Genomic DNA, 27,964 nt, shown 5'->3' with positions numbered 1-27,964 from the left:
AGAACATTAGAGACACATTTAAGTTAGACTTTTGTATTCACCTTTTAAAACAGCAAATTTATTTATCTTTAAAAAATAAAAAAATCAACTAAAAAGTATTACTATTTCATTGTCACTAATAGAAACAGTACGGAAGCACTGAGTCTTTGAGCACATTTTTGCTCTTCAAGTATGTTCAAACAGTTCATAGATTATTCTTCTGCAGTGGAAAACCCACCAGGACAGCAGAACCCAGCTCGCCCAGAGGGAAGGGTTGCAAATCCAAATATAAGTACTTGATAGTATTATCCTGGTTGTGGCAGAACCAGTGTTACAGACTTCACACATCCAAAAGCAACAAGTCAAGAACCCACTATTATTTGATCCAGTGACGAGTCTGATTCCAGGGCATTGTAGCGGACTTGCAAGCACCCCATTCTTCAGATTCAGATGTAGCATAGAGGAAGAGGAGGCGTTGTTCACACAAGCTGAAATTTTAAAAGACTGAATTAAAGAGAAAGAAAGAGCAGACTGAAAAATCCAAATAGAGACCAGAAAAGAGAGAACTTAACAAAACGAGAATGTGAACAACTAAATCAGCAGAACACTGTCGGCTCATTACAGTTCAAAGAAGAAAATAAAACATCAATCAGCTGAGTTAAAAATAGCAGTGACTTCAAAACAATACCACTTGATTCAGCTCAAAAGTAATACAAACTGAATTACAACTTCTTCTGTGAGGAAAAAATGCATTTTCCACATGTAAACAAATTCACTCAGAAGAGAAATCAAGTGTGCAGTTCTCTTCGCCCCTCCTTCAAATATGCCCTATTTACTCTTATAGTATGTGCTTGTGCCACAAATGCACTAAAGACAGCGAGTTGATACCAAACATCCAGCTTTTTTCTTCCTCTCTATAATTTTCTTCTCAAAACATATTCCAGGAAGTGATAAAGTGACAAACCTCTGATGCAACCCTCCTGAGTGTATTGAGAAGCTTAAGGAAAGATAGGACCATTGAGATTCAACTTCCTGTATGGGTCAGTGTCCTCATTATACACAACAACCCAAACTCTGTTCTTTGAATGTTTAAACAGGGCTTTCAAAGTCGGTCATCTGGGGTGCAGAAGAAAGCGATTCAGGTACTCCGAAATAGCCTCCCAGTGCCTCCAGAGGAAGGCCAGGAGGATCACAAGAAGAAGTGTAGAAAGTGTGCGGCTGCGTGTTTTCATTAAGGGGACAACACAGTTGGCCACAGTGGACACAAACACTAAAAGGACCGCCATGACAGCTAGCAGCACATTGATTAGCTTTCCAAGTAGAGTTCTTGCTGTGGCATTCTCCAAACCCTCAAGCTGCACCACTTGCTGTTGCTGCTGCTGCAGTTCCATCTTGGAGATACGTGTCTGACATGCCTCCAGCGCCTCCTACAGGTCAAAGACAAAAGTGTTGGTGTAATTGCTCAGTGGATAAAGTCGAAGCATTTTGGGGCTTTTTTTTCGTGAAGCTTACCTGAATGTCTCTCGCTCTTTCATAAGATTGATAAGCAATCTTCTCCTCCATACTCGCTAGTTCCTGTTTCAAGTTAAGAATCTCATTCTGGTGCAGTTCTGTCAAGTCATTGAGCTGTTCTTCTAAACGTTCACACCTGAAAAAAAGAGCACAGCACTTAATAAACAGGACGCTTTCTTTTCCTCTTCCCAAACAAACTTTTTATATTACATTGCACAGTTAATTTTATTATACCTGTATCGCTCCTCCTGCAGAGCCTCCATGATCATGGTATAGTCTCGCTGATAGTGAGTTTTTAAGTTTTCAAAGGACTCCTCCAATCGACCCTGGTTGTCCCGGAGTTCTTGAATCTCATGGAGTATAGCATCGAAGCCTGAGGCCTGGCCATGTTCAAGGGTATTGCCCTTGGAGCTAGGGGGACCCCCAGGTGCTCCAGTGGTGCTGTTGGCTCCAGCAGAGCCTGACGTAGCACTAGAACAGTCCTCATCACTTCCATATTTTGGGCTGGACTGCAACTGTCCGGTCCCAAGGGTCCTAGTTCCCCCAGGAGCCACACCTTCATCTCCCTGGGATTCATCCAAGGAATCTTTCAGGGCTGCAATGTTATCCGCACTGCCAAACTTGTGGCGAATGAGAGAGGCGATTTCTCTTGGCTTTGACACAACGGCTCCAGCTGCAGAGTGAGTGGCTTGAGAGAAACTGGAGAGGCCACCTGTCACCTGTAATTTGCAAGATCTGTTAGTACTCAGGCTGTAATATGAGACCTAAGGCTGCATGACTTCTGGTTTTAACCACTGTAAACTTGCAAAATAGGCTGATGTTAGTTGGTCAGAAATGGACAGAAAGGCATTGTACTATACTGTCCCAATGGAAGTGATGATTGTAGCTTTTAAATGTTATCAGTATTCAGGTTAAAAAATTGCATTCCCATCTGTGAAACCTTTTTTTTTTTCAGGGTACAATGCAAGCACTTAACTAGCTTCCAGAATGATACAACACTGTACAAATTAACCTGCTTTGGAGGTCATTTGTTGCATAGAACATGTATGAGGTTAGCATTATATTTCTTGTGTTGTTCAATCATACAAAAGGAGCACAGAGGTTGGATTATTATAGCCATAACATTAATGTGTGTAGGAATCATGTTATACAGAAACATACCACATCAATTCTTGAGATTCAACTAATTCAAGTTTACTGCATTCTAATAAATCATAGCCTCGCTGGAAAAAAAAAAAAATTAGAATTGTTTTAGGAGTTTAATTATTTACAAGCGTAAAAACATTCTGTTTCCCAAAATAGGGCCAACATTTTTTTGTCATTAAAGCTCTTTAAGTAATGCTGAGTGAGTAACAGAGAGAACACTGGCGGCACCAGGAACACACACACCTTGGCTCCAACATCTTTCAGCCCCTGATGCATGTCTCGGAAAACGTCTTTGGGCTGGCGAGGGATACCGTTGTGCTCCACCTCTCGGAGCTTTCGGTGGTAATGCTCCAGCTTCCTCTGCAGTTGCTGGATAGTCTGAGCTGACTTTTGGTTCTTCTTCTCAAACACCTGCTTGATGCGTGCACTCTGCTGTTTGTCTGCATTATTAGCCAGTTTCAGGTACTCGGCCACATTGTCATCGCGTGCGGTTTGTTCAATTTTGATTTGTTCTGTGAGCTTCAGGATCTTTTGTTGTAGCTGGGCGATGGCCTGCTTAGTTCGCTGTGGGTCTGGGGTACTGTCGACTACATCATACCCGTCTGCACCGTATGGGAGGGCATTGGGTGACACAGCAGGGCCTGATCCATCATATCGATCCAGCTGTTCAAAAAAGTAAAAAGAAAAAATAATTACAAATGAGAGCAAATGTGATGAATCATTAGAAGTTTGTCATGTAAATGCTACTTTTTTGTCACAGTATAGGTCATCAGTAATGAATTACTGTGCTTGTAGTGTAGGTTGTAATGCTGATAACCCTTGGTATGAAGTCTGTTTGCAATGTTAATTGTTTTGTCCAATGAGAACCCTTACAGTGTCTTCTGTTAACACCTGTGTTTTCTGGATATATATGAGTCACTACATATTCACAACAGCAGATGGCGCCTGTAAAACAAAATTTTCTTTTCACAGCCACTTCATGGCTCCAGTTCAAGGAGTCCCATGGGGAGGGATATAGTGAGTGTTGTGAGGAACAAAAGCTCAGTAATAGTCCAGCTTAACTGAGGATTTAACAGAAGTTATGGCACTGATTGTAATTTTACCCCTCAGGAGGCAGTTAAGTTGGAAAGCCCAATGCAAATGACTTAAAGCCATAAACAGTCATTTAGGCATTGGGGCTCAAGCTGGAGCAACATGAGAAGGAGTAAATAGCAATTCTGGATTATTACCACAAACTGAATCAGCCACATTAAAATAGCTACCAGCTACTATTGAAAATGTGAAAGTGTTTCAGCTTCTTATTGTCTGCAGAACTGAATATAATCCATCAAAAAACAGTGTCTTAGTGAGTATGTGCTTCAGGATTGTGGTCAGGCAAGTTTCATTTAGATCTATGTGATTGTCATGACACAGGTTTGGCAATTGTTTACAGCAACGCTAAAATTATGTTATTCTGGTGGGATAGTTATAGTTCTACTGTTAACTCTATGATGAAGACACTTTTGCCTGATAATAAGGAATGAATAATCCGAATTAGTGATGATGTAGTCTGTGAGACCAGGCCTTTGATTTACACTATTACATGAAAATTGAATGTCGACGTGGATGCTTTGTGGAGATCTTGTTTTCCTTAATAAACATATTGAAACACAAATTATGTTATTCTATTTTTTAGCCTACTAGTAATTTCAAGTCAAATATGATTTTAAAAAATCAGTCAATCTTAAAAAAAAAATGGACTAAAACATAACTGTTGATGGAAAACTTCCCCATTCATCCTTATAAATGCAATTTTACCAACATTACAGATTACATGGATTTCCAATAACGCAGCACAAACCATTTATTTGTAAACCTCCATTGTTGAAAAAACTGCCAAGCATGGTGGGAAAACAACGAAGACACTACTAGTGTTCCACAGAAGATTATTTCACCTAAGCTAAACGAATCTCAGAGTTCATTATATGTTGAATGAACAAAAAGAAGGCATAGGATCAAATGCTTTAAACTTTCTAAGAATGTCTGTTGAAAAATGCATCCTATAGAGTTGAGGGGAGCTGTTGAACAGTGTAGCATTGGCCCTCACTTTATAATCTCTACTGTCTCTCATTCTTGAGAATCCTCTGTCATGCAACGGATGCCTCATACACTACCTCAAGGCCACTTCCTATAATGTTTTTTAAAAATGTATCCTCGACTCCTCTGCTCTATATAACCATAACAAGTTTACTACATACTTTTTAAAATAAAAAAACTTTTAGAAATATCTGTTTTGAGCATATTTTTCCTGTTACTTAAAAAAACCTGCTGTGTAGTAAGCTTTTACAGTTACATTGGTACCTTGTCATAACTTTGTTTCAGTATTCATTGTCAAAAAAAAACAATCATTCAGTCTGAGAGTGTTTAGCCCTGCAAGCCTTCTCTGACCTGAAGTACTCTCAGAGACAGCGAGGTCTAAATTTAGAAAGGCTTAAAGCACATAGTGACCAACCAGTCAAAGGCAATCTCTGACCTTCCACCACTGACAGCTCATCTCCACATTCACCGGTTCATCCAGGCAACATCTAAACCATTAACAGACCTTTTAACATGTCTGCACAGTCACTTAGCTTTGACATTCCTGCACAGATATTAGCCCATGACTCACTTTTCTTTTTGAAAACAAATACAATGCATTTTTTTCTTTGTGACAGAACAGTGTCTTTTTGTAATACTATTTAAATTTGAATGTTTTTATATCTTAGAGAAAAATCTATTTGAAATTAAAGTTTGGGGATTAAATTAATACAAATAATGTTGTATTTGTCACAGACTTGTACTCTGAGTGTCGTAGGAAAAATGTCAAGCTAGAGAGAAGTTTAGATTTTTTATTTTTCCTTCTTGTGCCCAGGTTATAAACACATTGACAATTCTTGCATAATAGTATAAGAGTAAGGGTGGAAAAGCTACGAATATACAAAAATGAATTGAAGAAAAGCCTTTATTGATGAGTTTTGCTGCAGATAACTTTTTTATTTGTTCACTATTATTCAAAACAAAAAGGCTGAGTTCTAAACCCTGCAAACACTGAATTGAAGTAGTGAATGAAACAGCTTGCAACACTTTGTGCCCAGTTTCTTCCCCTGTTTGTTACAGTTTGCAAAAGAAATAAATTACAGGACTACTTTTGTTACTCGAGAATCTGAGCACAATGATTCACTGCAAGTTCTGAGGTCATTACATGGGTGGTTTGTCTCTGTGATTCTGATAAAAAAAAAAATGGCCTGCCATCTCTGATTCTTTGTCCTTGGGTTTGACTGGGGAATAACTCTGAGAAGGAGTGTGACTAGAAAGCAAAGTGATTCTCCTCCTCTGCCCGCCCGCCCACCCACACACACCCACACACACACACACACACACACACACACACACACACACACACACACACACACACACACACACACACACACACACACACACACACACACACACACACACACACACACACACACACACACACTGGCACACTCAACAACTGCCTGTGTGACCTATATCCCGAAGCTCCCAAATCTCCCAGTGTTCTGCTTACAGCAATACCGGAATTTCTTCCTGTTCTGCAAAGAACCTTCAGCTGCATGACGATACTCTTTCCCCTCACTTTTTGAGAGGACTAGGACACTCACCTTATCTGGCTCCTCAGTTGAGTGGTAACCCGAGGTAAGCAGCATGTCAAGGGCGGGGCTTGTGGGTGTGTCCGTGGTCGAGGAGGAGCGTGGCCGCCCAGCCTGAAGCAGGGCCTCGTGGGTGCTGCGCCTGTGGATCTGCGGGCTTCCTTTCTGGGGAGGATCCCCAGAGCCCCCCACCTTGCTGCGGCGGCTCTGCAGGCTGGTGCCTCGCTTCATCATTGGTGGAGCACCTCGGATCTGCTGCAGAACTCTGCTCAGAGCTGCGGGAGGGGCGGAAGTGGCAGAGTTTTCAGAATCCACGGGCAGGGCCGCGGAGGCAGGATTATCCCCCACCTCTGACCCCACTTCAGTGGGTTCGGAGGTAGGGGCACCCGTGCAGGCAGAGACGGAGTCATGTGGGGAAACGGAGGAGCGTCGGCGCTGTGGCTGGAAGAAGTGCTTCAGGCCATGGCCCAACGCTCCCATGTTCTCCAGGGCATTATGGGTGATTTTGGACAAGCCGTGCTCTGACTCCGAGGCCCTCCTGCCGGCCTCCGGCTCCACTCGCCCACCTGCATCTGGTTCTTCTGGACTCTGCTCACTACTACCCTGATCCATCTGAGACCTCCAGTTTCACAGTGAGGCTCTACTGGGGGTGCAGGGGACTAGCTACGCCCCGTTGACACCCCCCTCCCCTCTGAGAGACTGGTTGATAGCCGGAGAGCAGAGGGGATGGCGCTCAGTTGGGTCTTTTGAGTGGGCATGCATCTGTGGCTTGGCTCAATGTCATGCTTGTCTACCACAAAAGGAAAATAAAATGAATTATGACATGCAGCAGTGGATGATGAACATAATAAGCAGTGACAGAATAGAAAACAGGCAACAGAAACTGGGTTGACGCGGACATGATAGCTGTTTTTGTATTTGAATATAGGAAGGTTTGTTGTTTATTTTGTCTAAAATCAATTCATGACAGAAAAAAAGGTTCATATTTTCACACTGAGAGAAATCAGTGAGGATCCATTTTAGCTCAACAGCATGTGGCATATCTGACAGTGCCAACCCAGTAATGCAACAACACATAGTGTACAAAATAAACAAGGTATAAGAACACTTTCTGAAATAACAATGTTTGTTATCACACATCATGAAGGTCAACGCCCTTGGCTTTCCCTATGTTTATTGCTGGGAATTCAGCAAAATTGCAAAAAGGACCTCTTGATAATTGAATAATTATATTCCAGAAAGTATTCATTACAAAATAAATGATCAACAGAACTTTGAGTGCTTAAATGGTGCTAACAAAAGAGACTACAGAGTGTAAAAAAAAGTAAATTAAAATCTAAATGGACAGTAATTGTTATCCAATTTTCAGAGGATTAAGGTGTGCAGTGATCCACGGCAGTTCCACTATGTCTCATTTTATAACAAGACTAAAATCCTGCTCTGTGATGAGTCCACGTCCTCAGCTCACAGGTGTCGGCGTACATAAAGTTCTTTTGACTCTACCAACATGTAAGGAAAATGAGAAAGAAAGCAAGAGAGGAGGTGGAAAGAGTGTGACTTACCATCAGCCCTGCGTCTCCTCTACTGACTCACAGCTCAGGGCAGGCTAGAAATATAAACAAAAGAGTATATAAATGGTATGTTCATTACTAAAGAAAAACATTTTTAAAAAGACTTAGACCAGACTATTAACTGAGCAGTAAATGATAATAATGGATATGTGATGGAATACTTAACAGGATGGACTTAAGAGCTTCAAACATGCCGAGTCTACAGTCGACTACCTAATGGACCTCTGTTAAAACCTAAAGCGAGCAGCAAGTCAATGCATGTTGTGTCACAGGGGAAACTATTGTATATTACAACACTTATAACATGACAAGACTAACATAACATTACAGCAGCTCTACGCACACTGTTTTAGTTTTAATGGTACATGTAAGCAAACATCAAAACAGGAAATTATATTTTTCATTATTTCTCACATGACCAAATCAACAGTGAGTCCGAAAGGTTTTCTTGCAGTACCTCTGTTTATTTGACCCTTCAAAATATACAGTCAAAAAACATTCCTATAACCTTAAAAACCGCAAGACAGCGCTAGCACCATAAATTGTTGTGCTTAATTCTTAACAATATTTTACATGTGCCAATTAATGAGTCACATGATGCCTGTCCATATGTCTGTGCTGGGAGAGGCCCCCCCCCCGAGGTTACATTACTTATGGTTATACCCTAGCAGCAACCTCCGGTCTCAAACTATGAAGCCCATGCGGAAGTGTTATAAACTGCAGTTCATCTAGAATCCGCTTGAGACTGCCTGCAGAAACACAGGAAACCACATACACACCAATTCAAAAAAGATGATCTTTGCAGCATTAATAAACATGTTTACAGCCTGGTTCAAAAAACAGCTTGGCTGTTCGTAGCTAATTTCTCTATCGGCACACACTGCTCGGGGGGTGAATTTTTTTCTATCGCGATGGTTCAGAAGATGACAAGATTACAAGTTTTTGCCCAAATAAGGACATGACAGACTTGACTCCCGGTCAGGAACACATAGCTGTTGGCTAGGAGGCTCAATCCCCGCCTCTTTACGTCACACTTTGACTGGTTGAGTTCTGCATTTCCAATATGGCTGCCGTCGATTTGCTTCAAAACAGCACTCAGGAACAAATGGGTGACGTCACGGATACTACATCCATTATTTATACAGTCTATGGTTATACCCTGTCATAAACTGTTAGGTTGTGTATGAGTCTTAAGGACCTATAGAGAAGGTCCATAGAAAGATGGTATCACACACTACATATTGTATGTGAATTGAGACTTGGGCCATTAAAAAACGAAAAGGTGGACATAACCAGATGACGCATTCTTTACAAAGGGATACATTTTCACACAGAATGCACACTGATGAAATTGATCTTCTTAATCTATTGCATCCCTCATTTTCGAAAATGTAGTCCTCATCTGTGAAGCCCAAGGCAGAGATAGCTTCTCTGGTTCTGTTTTGTCTCTGCATGCTTTAATCGCAGGGAATCAAAACCTAAACATCAGCTGATTTGTTTGGCAAATGATCTTCTAATTACATGTTATCAAATAGAAACTAGGTTACATGTGTTACTAAGCATGAAACATACACTAAAACACCCAGACATCCTGTCTTTCTTTAACAATAAAGAGAGAAGCCTGTTTATGCAAATTTGCAAGACATATTCCAAGCCTGAAGTGAAGGGTCTGACTATGCAGTGCATGGATTATTTTGCAGACAAACAGGAAAATGATTCCACGAGTCAGCAGAGCTATGAAGTATCACTTAACAAGCCAGCAGCACAATCTAGCAGCAAAAACCCTCTGAAAAGCTCCATTAGTGCTACACTGTGACTCATTACTGCTGCTCCTGCTGTTAGATCTGCACTGTTGGATGAGAAAGCACGTTGTTAAAGGGTAGGTGGTAGTGAGGATAGTACAAAATGAAAAGAGAATCCTACCTATCAAAACAGGCTGTTCCATGTTTGAATTTTATTACCGTTTACTTACAGCAGTCAATCATTTTACTCTCTATAAAAAACAAATGTCCACGGATTATTAACATGTAGCCTCCCTCCTTCTATAATGGAATTACTTTTAAAAGAATCCAACTACCATGAAGTGTTAATGAAAGTGATAAATGTACGCATCTTTCTTACTGAGATCATAATTTTATGGCTGACAGTTATTATATGTGGTCTGTGTAACTATGCAGCCAAGTGATTTAACACTGAAAAACGGCTATTTTCTAGTCCAAATCAAAAAGTCTTCAGATACATAGAAGTGTATCCATCTTCTACACTGAAAATACAATGGCATCAACTCCTCCAGGCGAAGGGTAAAGTGTTCTCGCTGAAATGGGTCAGCCAACATTCGCCCATCACTCTGTGCTCATGCAGCGATCCAAGGTCACATCATCAAGTGTCGTGTGTGTCTCGCAGCATTTAAATCTTTTCTTGTGTTAAAAAAAAAAAAAAGGGAAGTATGGGAAGAGGGCAAATTTTCATTTTGAAGCATTTTTTTTTTATGTCTGCTTTAATTCCAGTATCAACATGTCGGCATATATGTCCATAGATCAGCCCTTTTTTCAGACTATAAAATAATGGATTTAATTTGTTGATAATAATAAATATTGATAATGGTAGAACAAACATTGCATACATATAAAATGCAGTTTTTACAACAGCAAAAGTATTTTCAGGCAAAATCAGTAAATGTCTAAAAAAAACAGCTTAAGTCATGGTACTGGCGATACAACCCAGCAAGAGCACCACAGTATGTATAAACTGACCTTCAGATGTGGTCATCAGCAGATGATATGTGGATCTATTTACACAGAAAATGGTGTAATCCAACCAAATTTCGGGCTCTGTGTCTTCTGGGTAATTCTTTCAAATGGAACTGTGGTAGAATAGCCGTTGAACTTCAGTCAGCTGTTTCCATGGACATTTAGAAAAATCACATGCTGCAAAGTAAAACAAATACAGACATTAGAGTCTGAGAACCAGATTGCAGACAAGGCTATTATGACATTTTGAAACTGACATCAGACGCAAAAGTGAAACTTTATCCAACATTTCTGTCAGATTGCATCCAATTTGTCACTGTATTTTCAGACCGATCTATATCAGTCTCCAAAACTTGTAGTAATGATGTTGAGCATGATAGGGTAGGCCCATGAAAAGACTATCTGTGATCAAAATGGTAAAGTATGGTACATGTTTAAGCCATCAGTTGTTCATATAAAAAGGTTGGTAGGCTGGATTATTCATGTAAGGCTGCCATCAAATCTGTTCGCTGCTGAATACAAACTAATTTGATTGCTGGGTCCCCTAAATTAAATAAAGTAACATTCAAAATGCATGAGGAGAGAAATAGTGTCATCCATGTGTTATTTTACTGTGGACTGAAACTATTATACCTTCCATAAAGTATAACAAGTGCTATACAAATTTGATGCTTTCAGCTTGTCCATCCCACATAAAACCTATAAACAACATATTTTACATGATTCTCTAAAGCATGATGTTAACGATACAACTTCTAACAAATAAGCTCTTAGAATAGAGTGGAGCTAGTTTTTTCCAGCCATTCCCTTAATGTATTCGCAGTCAGTGGAGAGCAACTTCAACCCCTGGCTCCTAAACTGCAGGGGCCTTGATCTCGTGATGTTATTGTTGGATCTGTTTGCATGACTCCTGAGCAAGTGGGGATAAAGCTAGACAGAAACTGAACCTGCCTGCAATTTTCAGATTGTACCTGTAATTAAGACCTGTCATTTTTTTTAACAATAATTAAAAAAAGAAGGCTTGCTTAAAGCCCATTCAAGTCTGTGGCTCCATTAGTGAAAGGCAAAATGAAAACACGTGTTTTAATTTTGTACAGCACAGGCCTCCGTGGGCTTTTATATTAATTACTGTGTAATGTTAATTAATAGTGCCAGAAAGCTCCCGTTGGAATATCTGCAGGACATAAACCTTTTCCTTACCTTGTAAAGTCACAATTAATGAATAAAAAAATCAATATGATGATTACAATAAAAACAAATGTATGAACAAGTAATGTGTGAATGCTGTCTGCATGAATACACGGATGCAGTCATACCTGCATTCCGATGAGATCATCACCACCTCTTCAGTGATGTCATCTACCAGTGATAACAATGAAGTTTCCTCTGAACTACAATATAACATGGAACTAATAGCTCAGTAATAATTACTTAGATAGGGAGCTTCCTACAAGCATACATGTTAGGTTTATTATTTCATTAACTCATTAGGTAACAGGTGCATTCGATGTCATTACATGCTGGGAAGCTGTAGTTAAGTTTATGCTTTAAATGCATGCTCGTATATCGGGGTAAAGGGAAAATTCTGAACATAAAAAGTCTCTCAGTTTTTAGATTGTTTGTATATCACTGCATAAAGTCTAAGCCCCACGGTTTAACGTTAGCTAAAGATAAGCAGAGGCTGAACTAGCAGCTCGCTAGCCAACCTTCGTAGGCCAGGCATTTAAAAAACTCAATTGTGGGATATAATTGCTAAAAACGTCAGTGTAGGTCATCGTTTTGCGAGCGGGTGGTGCCATTTGTAAATGTACACAAAGTCTCAATGAATAGTTGCCTCCGTTTTGATGGGTTATCTGCTCTCCTCCTAGCTAGCAGTAAAGCTACCGTGTTGTACCGGAGGGTGTTGGCTTTACTTCACAGGGCACACCGGTGCGGCTGTGCGGGGCGAGGACACAGTTTTATTTAGTTTCCTGTGAGCACATTTGAGACAATGTGTTTGAGGTTTGGCATTCATAACAGGCTAGTGTGTTAAAAAGCAGCATATACCAGCCAAGACTAAAGGTTTCAGATGCTGGCAGTTCGATTACTCGCCCTCCTGGCTCACCTGAGCTGTTGTTTGATGGATAACAGGCTCATAAACGACAGGTTGTTATTTCTTGTATGCATAGGCTGCCAGGGTATGGAACAGAGGGTTACTTTTTAATCTGATTACCTGAAGTTAGCTCTCATCACTGCTACTAATAAAACAGACTCTGCTCATGTGAAACACTGAATAACTCATTCACATTACAGATTTTAATCAATACACTAGATCAGGGGTTCCCAAAGTGTGGGTCGGGGGCCCATGGGGGGTCACGAGACACAAATGGGGGGTCGTGAGGTGTCTTCCAGAATTTTTTTTAATTATTATTATTTAGCTTGTTTTCTTATGTTTATCTTCCTTTTTGGTTGTACTGTTAATTATGATTAATCCTTTATTATCATTATTATGTTTGCATTTTTCTATTTATGTATTATTTCTTCTCTTTGTTGTTTTGTATTCCTTATATATAATTTAACTTGTGGTGAGCAAAGAAGTAATGAAAAATGCAAAAAAAAAGTTTAATTTATCTAAAAAATAGTACATTTTACCCATTGTAGTAAAAAAATATCGACAAAAATAGTAGCTAAACTTTGAAAACCTTGAAAATAGAAAATGTAATGAGTTTTCTATCTTTCTTTTTGCCAGATGACTCCTGAGTTTAGGGTTAGTGAACAGTTAATTATCAAAAGCATCAGTAGCAGCAGGTTAATTCATAACTGCACAGGAAACACAGACACATGCTCGTATAGGTGGCCAATTTTCTGTAGACCAGCTAAATGAAGCCACACTAAATCACTTTGAGGGACAGTGGGGGTCATGAGTCTTTGGCACCTATATTTTTGGGGTCGCGGGCTGAAAAGTTTAGGAACCCCTTCACTAGATGATGGCCATCATGCATTACAATATCTGGTACAAGAAACAAACCAAACAAACAAAATAAATGAGCATGATGAACCAATATCCAGTAGTTTGGTTGCTTTAAAGTCATATCTATATACAGTTCACAGACCAAATTGAAAAACGAAACCATACAACTATGTTGTAATCAAACTGACCTATCTGAACTCAACCACTGCTGACATGTCTGAATGTTACATTGTTGGTGCTGATCTACAGTCCAAAATAGTACCTTCAATGTTGTAATAAGCTATACTCAAACTATTTACATAAACCATCAGAAACAACACTCCATTTTACAGCCATGCAGCAATACAAGTGTCATCACCATAATAAAACGACCCTCACAGGTGTGAAATGCTTAAATACACAGGGTGAATTTAGATTGAAGGTATCTGGTTCGGTAGCCATCTGTCACGTACTCCCACTAGGCTTTCTTAATCACACCTTAGAGTCTTGTATTTCATGGTGGCGTATTTCATCAAACAGCTCACTCAGTGCAGGTTTGCAAAAGGTTTTAAGTCTCCTATTTGCAACGCTAATATCAACTTGCACTGAACTTCACTGAGGACAAAGTCAACGCTGTTAGCTGGATCAGTTTGTTTAGCATATCCTGGTGTCTCAAAATGTCACTGAATCCGGCCTGGGTGTTGTCCCCAAAGTGTAACCTTTACATTTAATGTCAACAGCGTGAGGACGAATACGCTTTTCGTTGTAATCCACACGTAAACACACTTAACATCGCCCACCCAGACTCTCCTGGGTGGTAAAAACAGGCGCTTACTCGCCGCCTGGCCACTCCGCCTGTCAGTTAGCAGGCTGGCTAGACTCTAAGCTAGAAAAACAACGCTCCGGCTTCAGCCATGGTTAGCTACAGGCAAACAGGGCACCTCGCCAGGCGGCAGCCACTACAGCATAAACAACGTTAATCAACATTAAACATTGTACAGATCAGATACCGGCACCTGAAAACACGTTTCATTCATACACCACTTCGCAAAATGTGTTTTTTGTTGGTTTCAACTTACATGGGCGCTGAGAGGATTGTGTTGATGACCATTCATTTCTCCCGATGGTGGAACACTCCCACAGTGACGTCAAATAGCGTGCTCGACGTCAGAACAGCTGAGTACCAGAGGTAACCATCCCGTCTGAGCCAAGCAGGTGATCCGGTCAAATAGGTTTAGTAGTAGCCTACTATTTCATATAATTGTATCAAAAAATATGTATACACTACCAGTCAAAAGTTTGGAAACGCCTTCTCATTCAATGGTTTTTATTTATTTTAATTATTTTCAACATTGTAGATTAATACTGAAGACATCAAAACTATGAAATTATATGGTTTTGCCGTAATATGGATTACAACAGTAGTCAAATAGGGCTATCCATTGTGTACCAACCATACCTCAGGGCTATTCAATTAAATATTTGGTCTGGCCAGATTTTCAGACTAAGGATACGAGCTGGGTCGGACCTTTTTAGCAGACAGTGAGCAAAGTTAAACATTTAAAAGAAAAAAAATAGATAACATAACAAACACACTGGATGTTTATTAACTTATTGCCACATCCAAAAGGGCATAAACACAATAAAAGAGCAGTACTTAAACTAAACCTATGCTGAAATACTGCTTCTACATTTTACATTTCAAACACATAACTTCAACACATTTTGACAGGTAAATACAAGCACATGTTAAGGTGCATATGAACAAAAAAAACAAAGTTCAGATTAAGAACACCATCTTTTGTTTTGGTCACATCTGAAAGTGCATACATTTTTTTTTGTAAGAACTTGTCAGTGTTAGTAAAAGATGTTTTTCTTGCTGGACCCAAGTCCCAATCACTCTGCAGTTGCTTTTGGGCCACTTGAGGGTTGCTTTCGGGCCGCATGTGGCCCGCTAATTGAATAGGGCTGCTGGAGATTAATACTTAAGGCATCAAAACTATGAAAGAACATATGGAATTATTTAAATCAGAAAAAAGTGTTAAACAAACCACAATATGTTTCATATTTCAGATTCTGTAAAGATTCTTCAGATTCTTTAGCCTTGATCACATCTTTGCACACTCTTGGTATTCTCTCAGCCTGCCTCATGAAGTAGTCTCCTGGAATGGTTTCTAATTAACATGAGCCTTGTCAAGAGTTCATTTGTAGAATTACTTTCCTTCTTAATGAGTTTGAGACCATCAGTTGTGTTGTTCAGAGGTATGGTTAGTGCACAATGGATAGCCCTATTTGACTACTGTTGTAATCCATATTACGGCAAAACCAGATTATTTCATAGTTTTGATGTCTTCAGTATTAATCTACAATGTTGAAAATAATTTAAATAAATAAAAACCATTGAATGAGAAAGTGTGTCCACACTTTTGACTGGTAGTGTAACATCAATGACCTCAAGTAATTTATGACTCTATATTACAGTGTATATAAATATAAAATGTAGAATTTACTTTATTATGTACTTTATTAATCCCTGTTGGGAAATTCAGGTGTCTGGCAGATAAAATTATGAAAATCACATAAAACAAGTAATTCAGGTGTCTGTCAGCTCATCTCCCATTTGCTAGAGAGTTATGAAGCCTAATGGCTGCAGGGATGAATTATTTTCTGTATCTCTCAATCCTGCAGCGCAGAGAGATGAGCCGTCCACTGCTGCAGTTTCTCTGGTCCACAAAGAAGTTGTGAAGTGGATGATATGTGTAATTTAGAATGGCCTCTAGCTTCTTCTGTGTGCATCTCTCCACCACAGCGCCCAGTGAGTCCAATCTGGTTCCAGTCACAGTGACAGCTTTTTTAGCTAGTTTGTCCATTCGCCAGCAGACTGCAGCATAGAATAACACACTTGCCACCACAGACTAATAAAACATCTGCAGCATCAGTCTGTGGTGGCAAGTGTGTTATTCTATGCTGAATAGAAACCGATATGATATTGCTTTTAACATGTAATTGTGAACATTTTTTTCTTTGCCTTCCATGATATTTAAACCTAATATTGGTGGAATCTGGCTCATTGGCCCTGGAAAAGGGCGCTTCTGAGACACACCAACTTCGGCTTTTGGAATTGTGATTTAATATTGTCTTTACTATAGAGTACATTATTGTCAATGGCATCTACTGAATTTAATTAACTGTTCAAGGATCATTAATAATAGGCTAAATGTAATGTCAATGCAATTAAACAAAAAACAAAAAAATGGCTGATTTTGGACTCCTGGCCTTAGTTTTTTGGAAGCTGAAGCCCATTACTCCAAACATCAAGTAAATAAATTAAGTCTGTAACTGAGTGGCAAACTTTACGTTTATTTCTATTCTTTAAAGATGCAAGGGAAGAATTTTAATTTGCTTGCCCTGTTATATTTTTGTCAACTTCTTTCTAACGGGAGAAGATGCTTTGAAACTTTTCCCCATCTCTGAAGTTAACAAAAACACATGTGGGAGAGGCTGAGGTGTATGAGCACTGTCAGCCAAACCTGTGCCAGTTTTTTGCCACCACCAGTTTTTGTCTTTGGTGAGAAGGAAACAGGCATCATGAAGGTATAGCATGGTAGCCAGGCTGGTGTTGATCAGATGGAGCTGGGTCTGCAGGAGGATCAGGAAATACCAGCATGGGTGCCTGCTGAGGGAAATAATAGGTAGGCATTCAAGGGTGTGGATAATGAAACAGATTTGGAGCAGCAGGCTAGCGAGTGCCTTTTTGGTTTTCAGAAATAGTTTCAGTAGTGGCTCATTACAGGCAATGTGCTCATAGTTCTAATGGTGCCACTGTGCCCCAAGTCAAGGCAGGTATCTGTGTGTGGCATTAGGAAAAAAGTATGAGTATTAAGGAAACATTTTTGATTGGATGAAGTGAGGATACTGCAGGGCACTTTGACTGTCACTAGAGGGCATAGTTGTTTTTGTAGAAGGCTTACAATGTCTGGAAATGAAGGACACAAGCCTATCGTGTCAACAGTCAACAGAAGAGTAACACCCATTAACTCCAAGACAGCCTGCAAGGAAACAGATTAACATCACAAGCAGGTGCACTGTAACTTCCAGTTTAACCACTAGAGGGCCTGACATACCATAACTTCCCTTTCCCAGGCCTCTGGTTAGTTAATGTGTAGTGAGCATCATTTCTCCACAGAGCGCTTTGTGAAATCCAAGACTTCCACAGACTGATGAAAGGGATACTCCCAGTCCAAATACTGAAACTATTTTACATAATAACTAAGAAAATAAGCTGAGGCCTTTCTTTAGAGCTTACAAATGGGAAATATGTAACATTTATTTCCCTTGCCTTTGAGCTCATTTGCTATACAACACATTTTCACTATCAAGCCGAACGGGAAGCAGGGAACAGAGGTTGGTGGTCTTACACCCAGACAAGTCGTGGTCATTGATCTTCCACATAACTGCAAGGTAGTACCTAATCTCCACAATTGATTTGGGTAAAAAGTTTAAATCAAATCAGTTCAAGACTGAAGACACTAGTTTACCTTCCGAGACCTTCTCACAGAAAAGCTCTATTTAGTAAATTTGAGACAAAAATTAGTGAGGGGTCTAAAAATGAAAAAAGTTTATGATTTTTAAGTATATATATATACACACACACACACACACACACACACACACACACACACACACACACACACACACAGTAGTACACTAGTCCTGCTATCTTTAAGGAGCCATTAATTCTAAACCTGACACCACACTCCTGAAGTGAACACTAGTAAAGCTGTTAATGAAGGCCCTTGATGGATGGCATCATGTAAACAGGTTATTTATTGCCAAGTATAGTAATAATGTTAGAGTTGCAATCAATACCACATGTAATTATCAAATGATTGACAAATTACATTCAAGTTAGGTAATCCCTGTTTTTGAGAGTCTCTGTTTATTTCAAATGAAAAGTTTATAAAGAAAAAAACACATCAGCTTTGTAGTATAAACGTAAGAAATAAATGTTTCCATCTGGTAAAATGCAACATTCCTGCATATGAAGTTTATTCATTGTTATAACTGACTCCTATTCATTTTTCTTTATTTACAAAGAATACAGTGTCCACATCCAGTAATGTCAGTCTTAAGAAGAGGTGTATAAGAGCATAACATATTATCAAAGGTATTTATTTTTTTACACAAAGACAGTTAATGCAGTAAAGTAATGAAGGCAGACAATATATATTGCCTGAGTTAATAGAGTTCTAAGCTTAGTGAATTAAGTCACATATTCTGCATGAACAAAGAACACTGTCAAGCTGTCACAAAAATTATTCAAATCTATAACCATGAAAACCTCATAGTATTCACAGTTAATCAATTTAATGACTTCATAAAAAATCAAATGTCTCGTAGACCCAATCAACGCCAAAGAGAACTATGAAACAAGCAACGAAAATGTTCTGAAAAATGTCTCAAATTGCCTCCTCACTGTTATCCATTTCGAAACATAGGTCTCATGCAAAAAATGTACAAAAGGCTTTTAGCATGATACATCCTAACCCAATGGCTTGTCTTTCATATCACTGTGATATCAGGTCATATAAGCCAAAGAAAAATAGTTTTAACAGTAAAATAGTTATTACTAGATGACGCCATGTCAAGTGAAGGGATCCCACATTTATTCAATAAAGCCTATTTATTTGGCAACTATTTTCTTCTGATGTCATGCTAATAGTGAGAATCTCAAAAACTGTTACAATGTTGCATGCTCTGATGGTAGAATCTTGAATAGTAGACAATGTTACAAATTATTACCATCACATCACTCGACAATTGATCATAGTAGTTGATAGCATGTTAGCAACTGTTAGAAAACACAATTAGTGTACAGCTACTTCTTAGCTAACATTGATTCTTGGTAGTCAGTAGAAAAGGTCCAAAGTGTAGTATCAGGTTGGATTCATTTTTTATATCCTGACATTTTAGAATTAATTCATATTTCACAACTCTCTTGTTGTAAAGTGACACACTTTGAAACTATGATAATAGCTAGGTGGCAAGCCCAGAATCCACTGGCTAACATCTGTCCATGACTTAGCTTCTGGCTAAATTGTCGTGACTGAGAGCCAGTTTGGGTGGCTTCCAGTGTAGCCGTCGTTTAGCAATAAAGCACTTCCAACCCAAACTCCTTTTACTGTTGGTTGCCAACAACTAGCAACATGAGAAGAGAGGCAAGTTGGAGCTGAGTGAAAATATCTGAGAGCAGATTCTTAGCTACACTTCCATGCAGATATCTATTAACAGATACAAGTTTGGAGAAAATTATTGTTAGAAGATTGTATGAATTGGATTTTGGATGAAGTTTCAGCAATTAGCTTGGAACTGGTTGAATGCTAACATTAGATGTAGTCTAAAAGGTAGCTAACGGGTTATCAAACATATTGTTACATTGAAATATGTCAGAGTGTCCTTTTAAATGGTTACTCATTATTGTCTTTTCAGTTACTGATCAAGTTGGAAATATTACAATTACAGTCAAAGCCTCTATGAAACTTAGGACACAGCAGTATGATGTCAAAATGCCTGTTACATGACTGTTTTGAGAGGGATTGTGACATTTCATGAAGGCTGGAGGACTGACGGTGGTATATAAGTAGACAGCTCAGAGGTCAGTCACATCATCATCAGACCAGTCTTGTGGATACGTCCCTGCTGAATTAAATTCTTCTTCCCATTGTGCAGGAACTTGAGAACACACACCAGTATCACAACAACCAGCAGCACAGGGTGACTGTGTAGGCTCTTTACAATCTGTGTCCATGGTCCAGCGGTAGCCAACACGACCTATAGAGAACACTGTCGCATCACTATCTCTGCCAGGGCTGTCCCTTCCCACAGTTTGAATCCAAGATGGGGGTGGAGCTGTGAAAAGGCTTCTGTCCACAAACTGTTTCTGATGTAGAATGTTGTCATTGTTGAACCTGAGGTTATCAGGAGATGGAGGACTATTGTCAAATTCTATAAGTGAAAGAATGCAATCACGTTCACCAACTTGTTTTTGCCACAGAAGTGCTGTCTGAGAGTCATAGGAGCGGTTATTACAGCCAGGATCTGGCTTGTATTCTGGTATAATGATGGATGGAGAATCATCATAAGGATACATTGCACTGTTGTTAAAACCTGTTCGTGAGAGGTTATACTTTGCCCAGTTGCTTGGTATGAGGTCTTCCCAGGTTTTCTCAGTTTTTTTTAATGGTCCTTTACGTATGCTGGCCAAAAAACCACCCCACATGCTGTTCTCGTCCACCATTGTGGAAGCCTCACTTCTACTCTGCCCAGAATCGCCCCTTGATTGAACCATAGAGGGCGTCCAGAAGATCCAGGATCCCAGGACAAGCAAAGAAAACCCCCAGGACACCTCAAGAATTCTTGCCCAAAACTGACTGAGCCACCAGCCCCAGCCAAAGCGCCTCCAGTTCCCCAGAAGCCCATAAAGCCAAAGGAGACTATACATCTGAAGGCTGAGGCAGAGAACCCCAAGAAGGGCGCACACTGCTGTAACTCGCTTTGCTCGCTTCTCAATCCTCTGTGAAGGCACCCACTGAGGGATAGAGGACCTGCAGGGATGTAGATGAGAAAATGACTTAACAAGGATTACAATGCAGAATGGGAGGCCCCAGCAGAGGGAGAGGGTCTGTAGCAACAGAGGGAGAGCAGGGGACAACGCTGGAGAGAAAATGTCTGCAAGAAGTAATGATGTGCAAATTGATACAGCCAGCACTCCGACCACCCATGGGCGCTGCAACTTAAGAGGGAAAAGCATCAGGTTCAGTCCTCTGAGCGTGACTAGAGCGAGGGCAACTTGTGCCCACAAAAGGAGCTGAAGAGGAACATTATGCAACGCTGCCAGAGTAGCTCGAGACAGGACCTGACGGGTACCATAAGGATCTAGAAGAAGCAGGACACCACGCAGAGTCCCACTCAGGATCAGCAGACTGTTCGCCAGGACCAATGCGTCACAGAAAGGACGAGGATGAGTGCATGCGCCAGCTGTTCCAATAATCGCTATTCCTGCAATTAATATGAAAAGGCCTGCTGATCCAAAGACATGCAGCTCCCAAGCAAATGCCAATGTGCGCCTCATGTCTTCCCAGAGCAGATTGGTGCCATTTAAGTTTGTGAAAACAACACAAGGACCAAGCACACAGAGAACTTCAGGTCCTGAAAAGTCCTGGTCAAGGAACACGTTGTTTATGAGTGGGTTTTGAGGGCTGTTCAATGCTGAAAATAAGAGATAAGAAGAGAAAGAGAAAAATGTAATTTTTGATGTAGGAATGGAAAGTTCTTCAAAACATTTAATTTGAATGACCCCATAGGATGTATATATATATATATTTTCAAAGATCTATTAGGAATCTACGACCTTAATCTGCAGTCAAATGTTGACTTACCCTTCAGAAACTCTTCATGAGCTTTAGATGAGTGACTCTTTCTCGACTCATCTTCAGCTGTAAATTGGCTGCCTCCAAAGTGAGCTTCCTCTAAGATGATATGCTCTCCGGAATGTGCATATCCTGTAATAGGAGCATTAGTCTTGTCAGCTCTGTGGTCACCAGCCCCTGAGTGGTGAAGATAAAATGCTGGTGCTTTGGTTAATGTGATTCCTGGTCCAGAAGGGTTTTCATTGCTGGCTCGATCAGACTCCTCTGGAATGGCTTGACTGATGAGCTTCAATGCCATGCCATCACCAACATGTCCACTGCCTTCCATAGAGTCACTGTTACTTTCTGAATGAAAGATAACCTCACTGGCGATGTCCAGGTCATCATTGTCTCTGTCTATGCTTTGAGTCATTTGGAGATAAGCAGACTTGTCCAGTGAATGTGAAGATTGAATCATGCATGAGAAAGATAGTGTAAGCATAAACAGGAGCAAAGATGGATGCCCCATTTTTGTCAAAGAATTCCAAAGACCTGTAAAACAACACAGAAGAAGAACAGTTAAAATGCAGTACCGGTGAGTGTTAACGGGCTGAGAAAGACTTTAGAGGTAAAGAGTCAAACAGATTCCCAGATAATTAATCTTGTGTGCCAATCCTATAAAGAAGGGTAATTCTCATGGGTAATCTAGTGAGTCACTCCTTAACGTCTGTGGATACTAGGTTGTCCCGCCAAAAAAACAGAACTGTAGCAGAATAATGGAAGTTTACAGCAAATCAGTTTGATGTTTGCAACGATTAGGTCACAAATGCCAAGCTGCTCCTTCAAACAATCACATATATTTTAAAAAAGACAATTAATGATCTAAGATATTCAAAGAGACAAAAGAGAACAAGTTTAATGCACAATAATGTTATTTCAACATGACTTGACACTTTTCACAGGTGACTTAAGCTAAAAACGCAACCTCAAGAAAGCTAAGACGACAAATTGATGTTTGTTTGTTTTTTACTCTGCTAACTCCAAATGACTTTGAAAAGAATCATAAGTAATTTTGTATAATGCAGTCTATGAAAACTGCACTCTCAAAAAGGAATATGACATTAAAAAAGGTTTACATGCAGTTTGGAGTAGAATGCAGCAAAGTGTCCAACTACTGCTAAAAGCAGTCTCCACACATTACCAAACTGTATCTAATGCTACAGCTTCTAAAATTCAAAGCAAAAACAATTAAATTGATCAATCAAACCAGCCGAAATTATATGTACCTGCTATTTCTTTTATTGCTCTGCCTTCCCTCAGTGCATCACGGGCAGCTCTCCATTGTCGCTAGCTGTAAGGTCTGTGTCATTTGATTTCTGATGTTGTGCACAAAGAGCATTACAGTAACTGCACACATTGGATTTAAAGGGCATGTTTACAGCCATCTAGCCTTTAAGCATATGTCTCATACTTATTACTGCACCGGCTGGTGACTTGGCACTCTCCTACTCTAATGCCACCTGCAAAAACAGTTGCAATATCAAACTTCCAGGAGCCAATTAAAAAATGCATGAATAAGGACATTGCAAGTCATCTTCTTTGCATATTAAGATTTAAGAATTTTAAAACATTATAATGTTTCTCTAGTAATGCAAGCCAACAAGCCTCACCTGCATCTTTCTACAACAGTTGTGTCAAGGTAAATCCCTTCTCTAAAGGATTACATTAAGATTCTTACAGTAGCACCAAGTCACGTGAAGTCAAAATGGGAAGTTCAGCAGGCTCTTCGGTGAACTGCCCCTCCATAAGCTCGACCTCTAGGACTGAAGTTGTTACGGCAGCTACTGCTGGCAAGGAAACATGAGATATTGGGCAGAAACCTCATTGGTAGGTGTTGGAAGTTGTACCATAACAGGTTCTGGTTTTCTGGTGGACTGCCCTTCCACATCCTCACCCTCCAGGACTAAAGCTGTGATAGTAGCTCCAGCTGGCATGAGGAAGTGGAGTTTGTACCAAAGCAGAGTCCAGTTCCTTGCTTGGTTCCTTGTTTCTGACCTCACCCCCAAGGGCTGAAACCAAGACCGGAGGTTCAGCTGACTGGCAACCAAATTGACCCTAAGTTTGGGAAAGGCTGGTCTATATGATAGCATGGTTGTGACACAGACTGAAATGCCTTTTAATGACCTACAAAAGCAAACAGGACTATCTGCATTATGATTGAGAGTTTATTCAGAGCATATTCACTGCTAACCATAACAAAGAAAAGTTTTTACATCTTTATATCTGGCTTGTATACTGCTATGACTTTGCAGAGGTGGACAGGAAATGTTGCCAATGAATGAATTTGTATAAGAATATTACATTTTGTTACAAATTGTCAATCAATTTTAGGGATTCCCACCACCTGCTCAGCTGTGATGCTCTGTGTCAAGTGCCGCAAAGAGTTTTGTGAGAATTATATGAAAAAGATAGCTGTATGGTAGACTCAATTTCATCGCTAAAGCATTGTTTTCTATATAATATATTCTTCAAAGGTATCCCCTTATGTGAGAAAACAGATATGCATGTATCAGTATTTAATCTGTTTGTGTGAGGTGTGCTGTGTTGGCTTTTTTGTTGCACACTTCATAAGAGCAAAAGCTGAAATTAATGATGGTGTGATTTTTCTGTGGGGGAATTTCAACAAGAATGTACTCTGTTATTGTATGTGGCTCTGTAGCTGTGGGATATATTAAACTGTGCTAATATTGATGAATTCATGGAGTTCTAAATAAGCTGTATATGTACACACCATGGCGATAAGGGTTCTAGTGAACAAGTTCTAAAAGCCGATCTGTAGAATGTTTTGCTTGTGACAAAACACAGACTCTGTGGCACTTAAAGTTTTAAAAAATCGCAGCCCTGAGGACACAGATCTTTTGAGCCTCGACAAGCAACCGTGTAGGAGCACTTTTGAGTTTGTTGTTACAATTATTGACTGTTTTTGAGAAGTTTTGTGAGCATACTGCCGTGTCTTTTTCTGTATTTCGTAATACAGAAACTGATTTACGATGGAGTTCATCGACGGAGGGATGTATAAGCCAATCAGGGTGTTGTTCGGCACACCAATCTACGAGCAAGCAGCACTGCTGGCACACTCAGTCTTTTCGAGCTATGGTCGCTCTTACGGCTGAATTCCTGCGTCTTCAGCAGGATAAACAGCTTCCCTCTGAGATGCCTGCTGAAGCCATGGTTGACCTGTTGGTGGAGGACAGTAAGAGATCAGTCCGAGTACAGCTGTGGGAATTTGAGGTGGAAGGATTCGCTGAGGACGTCAAGCCTCTGCTGAAGCTGGTGTGGGTGGTGAACACCAGCAACTTAAAGAGGGACATGGAGTTTGAGGCGAGGAGACTGCTTGACTCCCCAGAAACAATCCCTATCAACTTTAAACATCCCAAGATCCTGAGCAAGACGCTGGAGTATGCCAGGATCCTTGAAGAGCAGTTGGACGAGGCTCCCGTCACCAAACAGTTGGACCCTGAAGAATTTATAATGGACTTGGTTCCCAGAGTCCTGCAGGGCTTCTGGAAACCCAAAAAGAGCATTTCCAGGGACATGCCTTCACAGAGGCTTAGTGAAGTGTCAGTTGGGGTCACTAAAGCTGTCCTTGATCGAGTCTCCTCAGCTCTCTCTTCAACTTTCCACCGGGTCAACATCACCAGATCTGAAAGAGAGAGCATGGTCCTTTCCATCGACCAAAAGGTGAGGCAGATGTACCCATCTGACACTCTCATGAAGAAGCTCAACAACTTTGAGGCAAAGGTGTTAATCAGCATCACTAATGCCACAGTGAGACACATCAATATGCTGTTTGAGCACAAACCAGGCATACCCACCAGCCAGGCAACACAAAAGCCAGACTCTGCTGAGCAAACTGCACAACCTCTTCATACCCTGCCAGCTGAACCACGTAACATGGTTTCAGTCCTGGAGGGTGAGGTTGTGGAGGGGCAGCTCAGCACAGAACCAGCCAGTGTACCAGCTCCACCACCTTCTGCTGCCCTCTGCCAGGCCAGTGTGCCAGCTCCACCACCTTCTGCTGCCCTCTGCCAGGAAAGTGCGCCAACTCCACTACCTTCTGCTGCCCTCTGCCAGGCCAGTGAGCAAGCTCCACCAACTTCTGCTGCTGCCCTCTGCCAGGCCAGTGAGCCAGCTCAGCCACCTTCTGCTGCCCTCTGCCAGGCCAGTGAGCCAGCTCCACCACCTTATGCTGCCCTCTGCCAGACCAGTGAGCCAGCTCAGCCACCTTCTGCTGCCCTCTGCCAGGCAAGTGCACCAGCTCCACCAACTTCTGCTGCCCTCTGCCAGGCCAGTGAGCCAGCTCAGCCACCTTCCGCTGCCCTCTGCCAGGCCAGTATGCCAGCTCAGCCACATTCTGCTGCCCTCTGCAAGGCCCTGTGTGATGCAGCAAAGGATAAGGTCCCAAAGACCAGAACCAGAAGGTTCTTCAGGTGGATTGTAAAAAAGTTCTCCTGTGGCGTTCTTCCAAAGAATGACAACTGAAAATTCAGCTGTTTCATTATTGTTCTATATATGTTAATAAAAGTGTTATTGCAGTCAATTTTAACTCGCCAGTTTTACTTTCTGATATTGTGAATGAATAAAACTTAAACAAAGACATTCTCCAAAAGGTTATAGGGGACGGCTTATAGTCATTCTGGTGCTCTCTGAAGTTGTAACTTGTAGTTTGTGTCAAAGTTAAAGCCACAAATTAAGAGTAATAAGTTTCCTGTAGACAGCTATGAATTGTTGCCATGAAGCCCTCCAGAGGTGTGAGTGATTGGTGTGATTGCAATTTGTATTGCAACCAAAAAAAGATCATATCTGAAGTAAGGACTTTCCAGAGTGACTGATTTACTAGTCCTTGAAACTGAAATTTGATTCCAGCAAACTAGCTAGTCTAAAGATGAGAAAATTACAATTCATGGAACACATCTAGACACAGGATCACAGAGTCTGTGGGTTAACATTGTCAAAATGGTTTGCATGGTGTGGCTAACTTTAGCAGAGGCAGCACCACCAGCCTTCAGTCCTCCTTGCAGGTTGACATCCACATGCCTATGCTGATTACACATAGACCCACTAGTCACTTATATCACAGATTAACCAGACACAGCCCATTTCAGGTTAAACTGTCCGAAATGTTGCTTTAAAACTCAGGGGTCTCTTGTTGAAACGACTTAAATACAAAGAAAAATAAAAAAAAACACTCATTGCTGGGCTTTACATCAACATTAAATAACATTGCAAGCCTTGTGTACTGCTTATTTTCCTTTGTATTCTCTATCACAATTTAAATATATATGTATTTAATAGAAAATGTAAACATGTATTTTGATATTAAATCCCACCAACACTCACACCAGAGAGTTCTCACAGAACCACAGTTAGTGTGCTGTGAGTGTGGGAATTAACTCTTTCCTATCCAGTGTATAAGGGACGTAGCCTATTCACACAGTACATCCATGCTGGTCCACCTTAAGAAGGGCAAGAGGCAGTTTGTTGTGGGGAGAACAGGGGGAGGCTCTCAGTAGCACATGCCTGGCTCTTTAAGGCAGACTGGGGAAGTTAGAAATTGTTAAAGGTATATCCATTCAAAATTGTAACTAGGCATCAACCCAACATGCTGCGAGGCTCATTTGTACCGTTTCACTTTATAAATGTGTAAGTGTCACTGTTAATAATTCCTGTGGTTAATCCTGTGCTACGGTGGTCCTATTAAATGCGGGGAGTGTAACAAGTAAGGGGAATATACTAGATTTAGGATAGAGTTCAACCACACTGGGTAGTATTTGACCTAAAAAGAAACAATTGTAAGGTTAAGTAACAACAAAATTGAGGGGAAACTAGAGTCAAGTTCAAATGTATTCCATTTAAAAGTATAACTTAAACTTGTTTCATTTATTACCCACCTGTCCAAAAACATATGCAAGAGTACATATTTTCCCTGCTGTTAATATCCTGCTTTTAGTTCCATAAT

At 40.5% G+C, this 27,964-nt stretch overlaps 1 protein-coding gene across 3 annotated transcripts; it reads right to left on the bottom strand.

Moving 5' to 3' along the window:
* Positions 1-17: 17 nt before the first annotated feature.
* On the bottom strand, positions 18-14,728 carry tmcc1b (transmembrane and coiled-coil domain family 1b). Of its 3 annotated transcripts, none has more exons than XM_034686126.1 (8): positions 14,617-14,728; positions 10,612-10,785; positions 7,850-7,893; positions 6,300-7,077; positions 2,881-3,300; positions 1,726-2,210; positions 1,492-1,627; positions 18-1,406 (listed from the first exon to the last, which is right to left on the bottom strand). In XM_034686126.1, the coding sequence occupies exons 4-8, from the start codon at positions 6,897-6,899 to the stop codon at positions 1,092-1,094; spliced, it is 1,956 nt and encodes a 651-aa protein (XP_034542017.1). In that variant the 5' UTR covers positions 6,900-7,077; positions 7,850-7,893; positions 10,612-10,785; positions 14,617-14,728; the 3' UTR covers positions 18-1,091. The 3 variants fall into 3 exon arrangements, with proteins under 3 accessions (XP_034542017.1, XP_034542024.1, XP_034542032.1); XM_034686133.1 differs by lacking the exon at positions 14,617-14,728 and adding an exon at positions 11,925-11,946; XM_034686141.1 differs by having other exon boundaries at positions 6,300-7,893.
* Between the last annotated feature and the right edge of the window lie 13,236 nt (positions 14,729-27,964).

This window comes from Notolabrus celidotus, chromosome 1 (assembly GCF_009762535.1).
Source record: "Notolabrus celidotus isolate fNotCel1 chromosome 1, fNotCel1.pri, whole genome shotgun sequence".
Taxonomy (NCBI): Eukaryota; Metazoa; Chordata; class Actinopteri; order Labriformes; family Labridae; genus Notolabrus; species Notolabrus celidotus.
This window is presented reverse-complemented; position numbering and strand designations above follow the sequence as displayed.

What these genes read in the sequence shown, in the direction of transcription:
- tmcc1b (XM_034686141.1), bottom strand. Translation starts at nt 6,899, where the DNA reads ATGGATCAGGGTAGTAGTGAGCAGAGTCCAGAAGAACCAGATGCAGGT. An exon ending in CTGCAGGAGGAGCGATACAG is followed by an intron (nt 1,628 to 1,725) that starts GTATAATAAAAT and finishes TCTTTTTTTCAG; the next exon opens with GTGTGAACGTTTAGAAGAAC. An exon ending in AAAGAGCGAGAGACATTCAG is followed by an intron (nt 1,407 to 1,491) that starts GTAAGCTTCACG and finishes TTTGACCTGTAG; the next exon opens with GAGGCGCTGGAGGCATGTCA.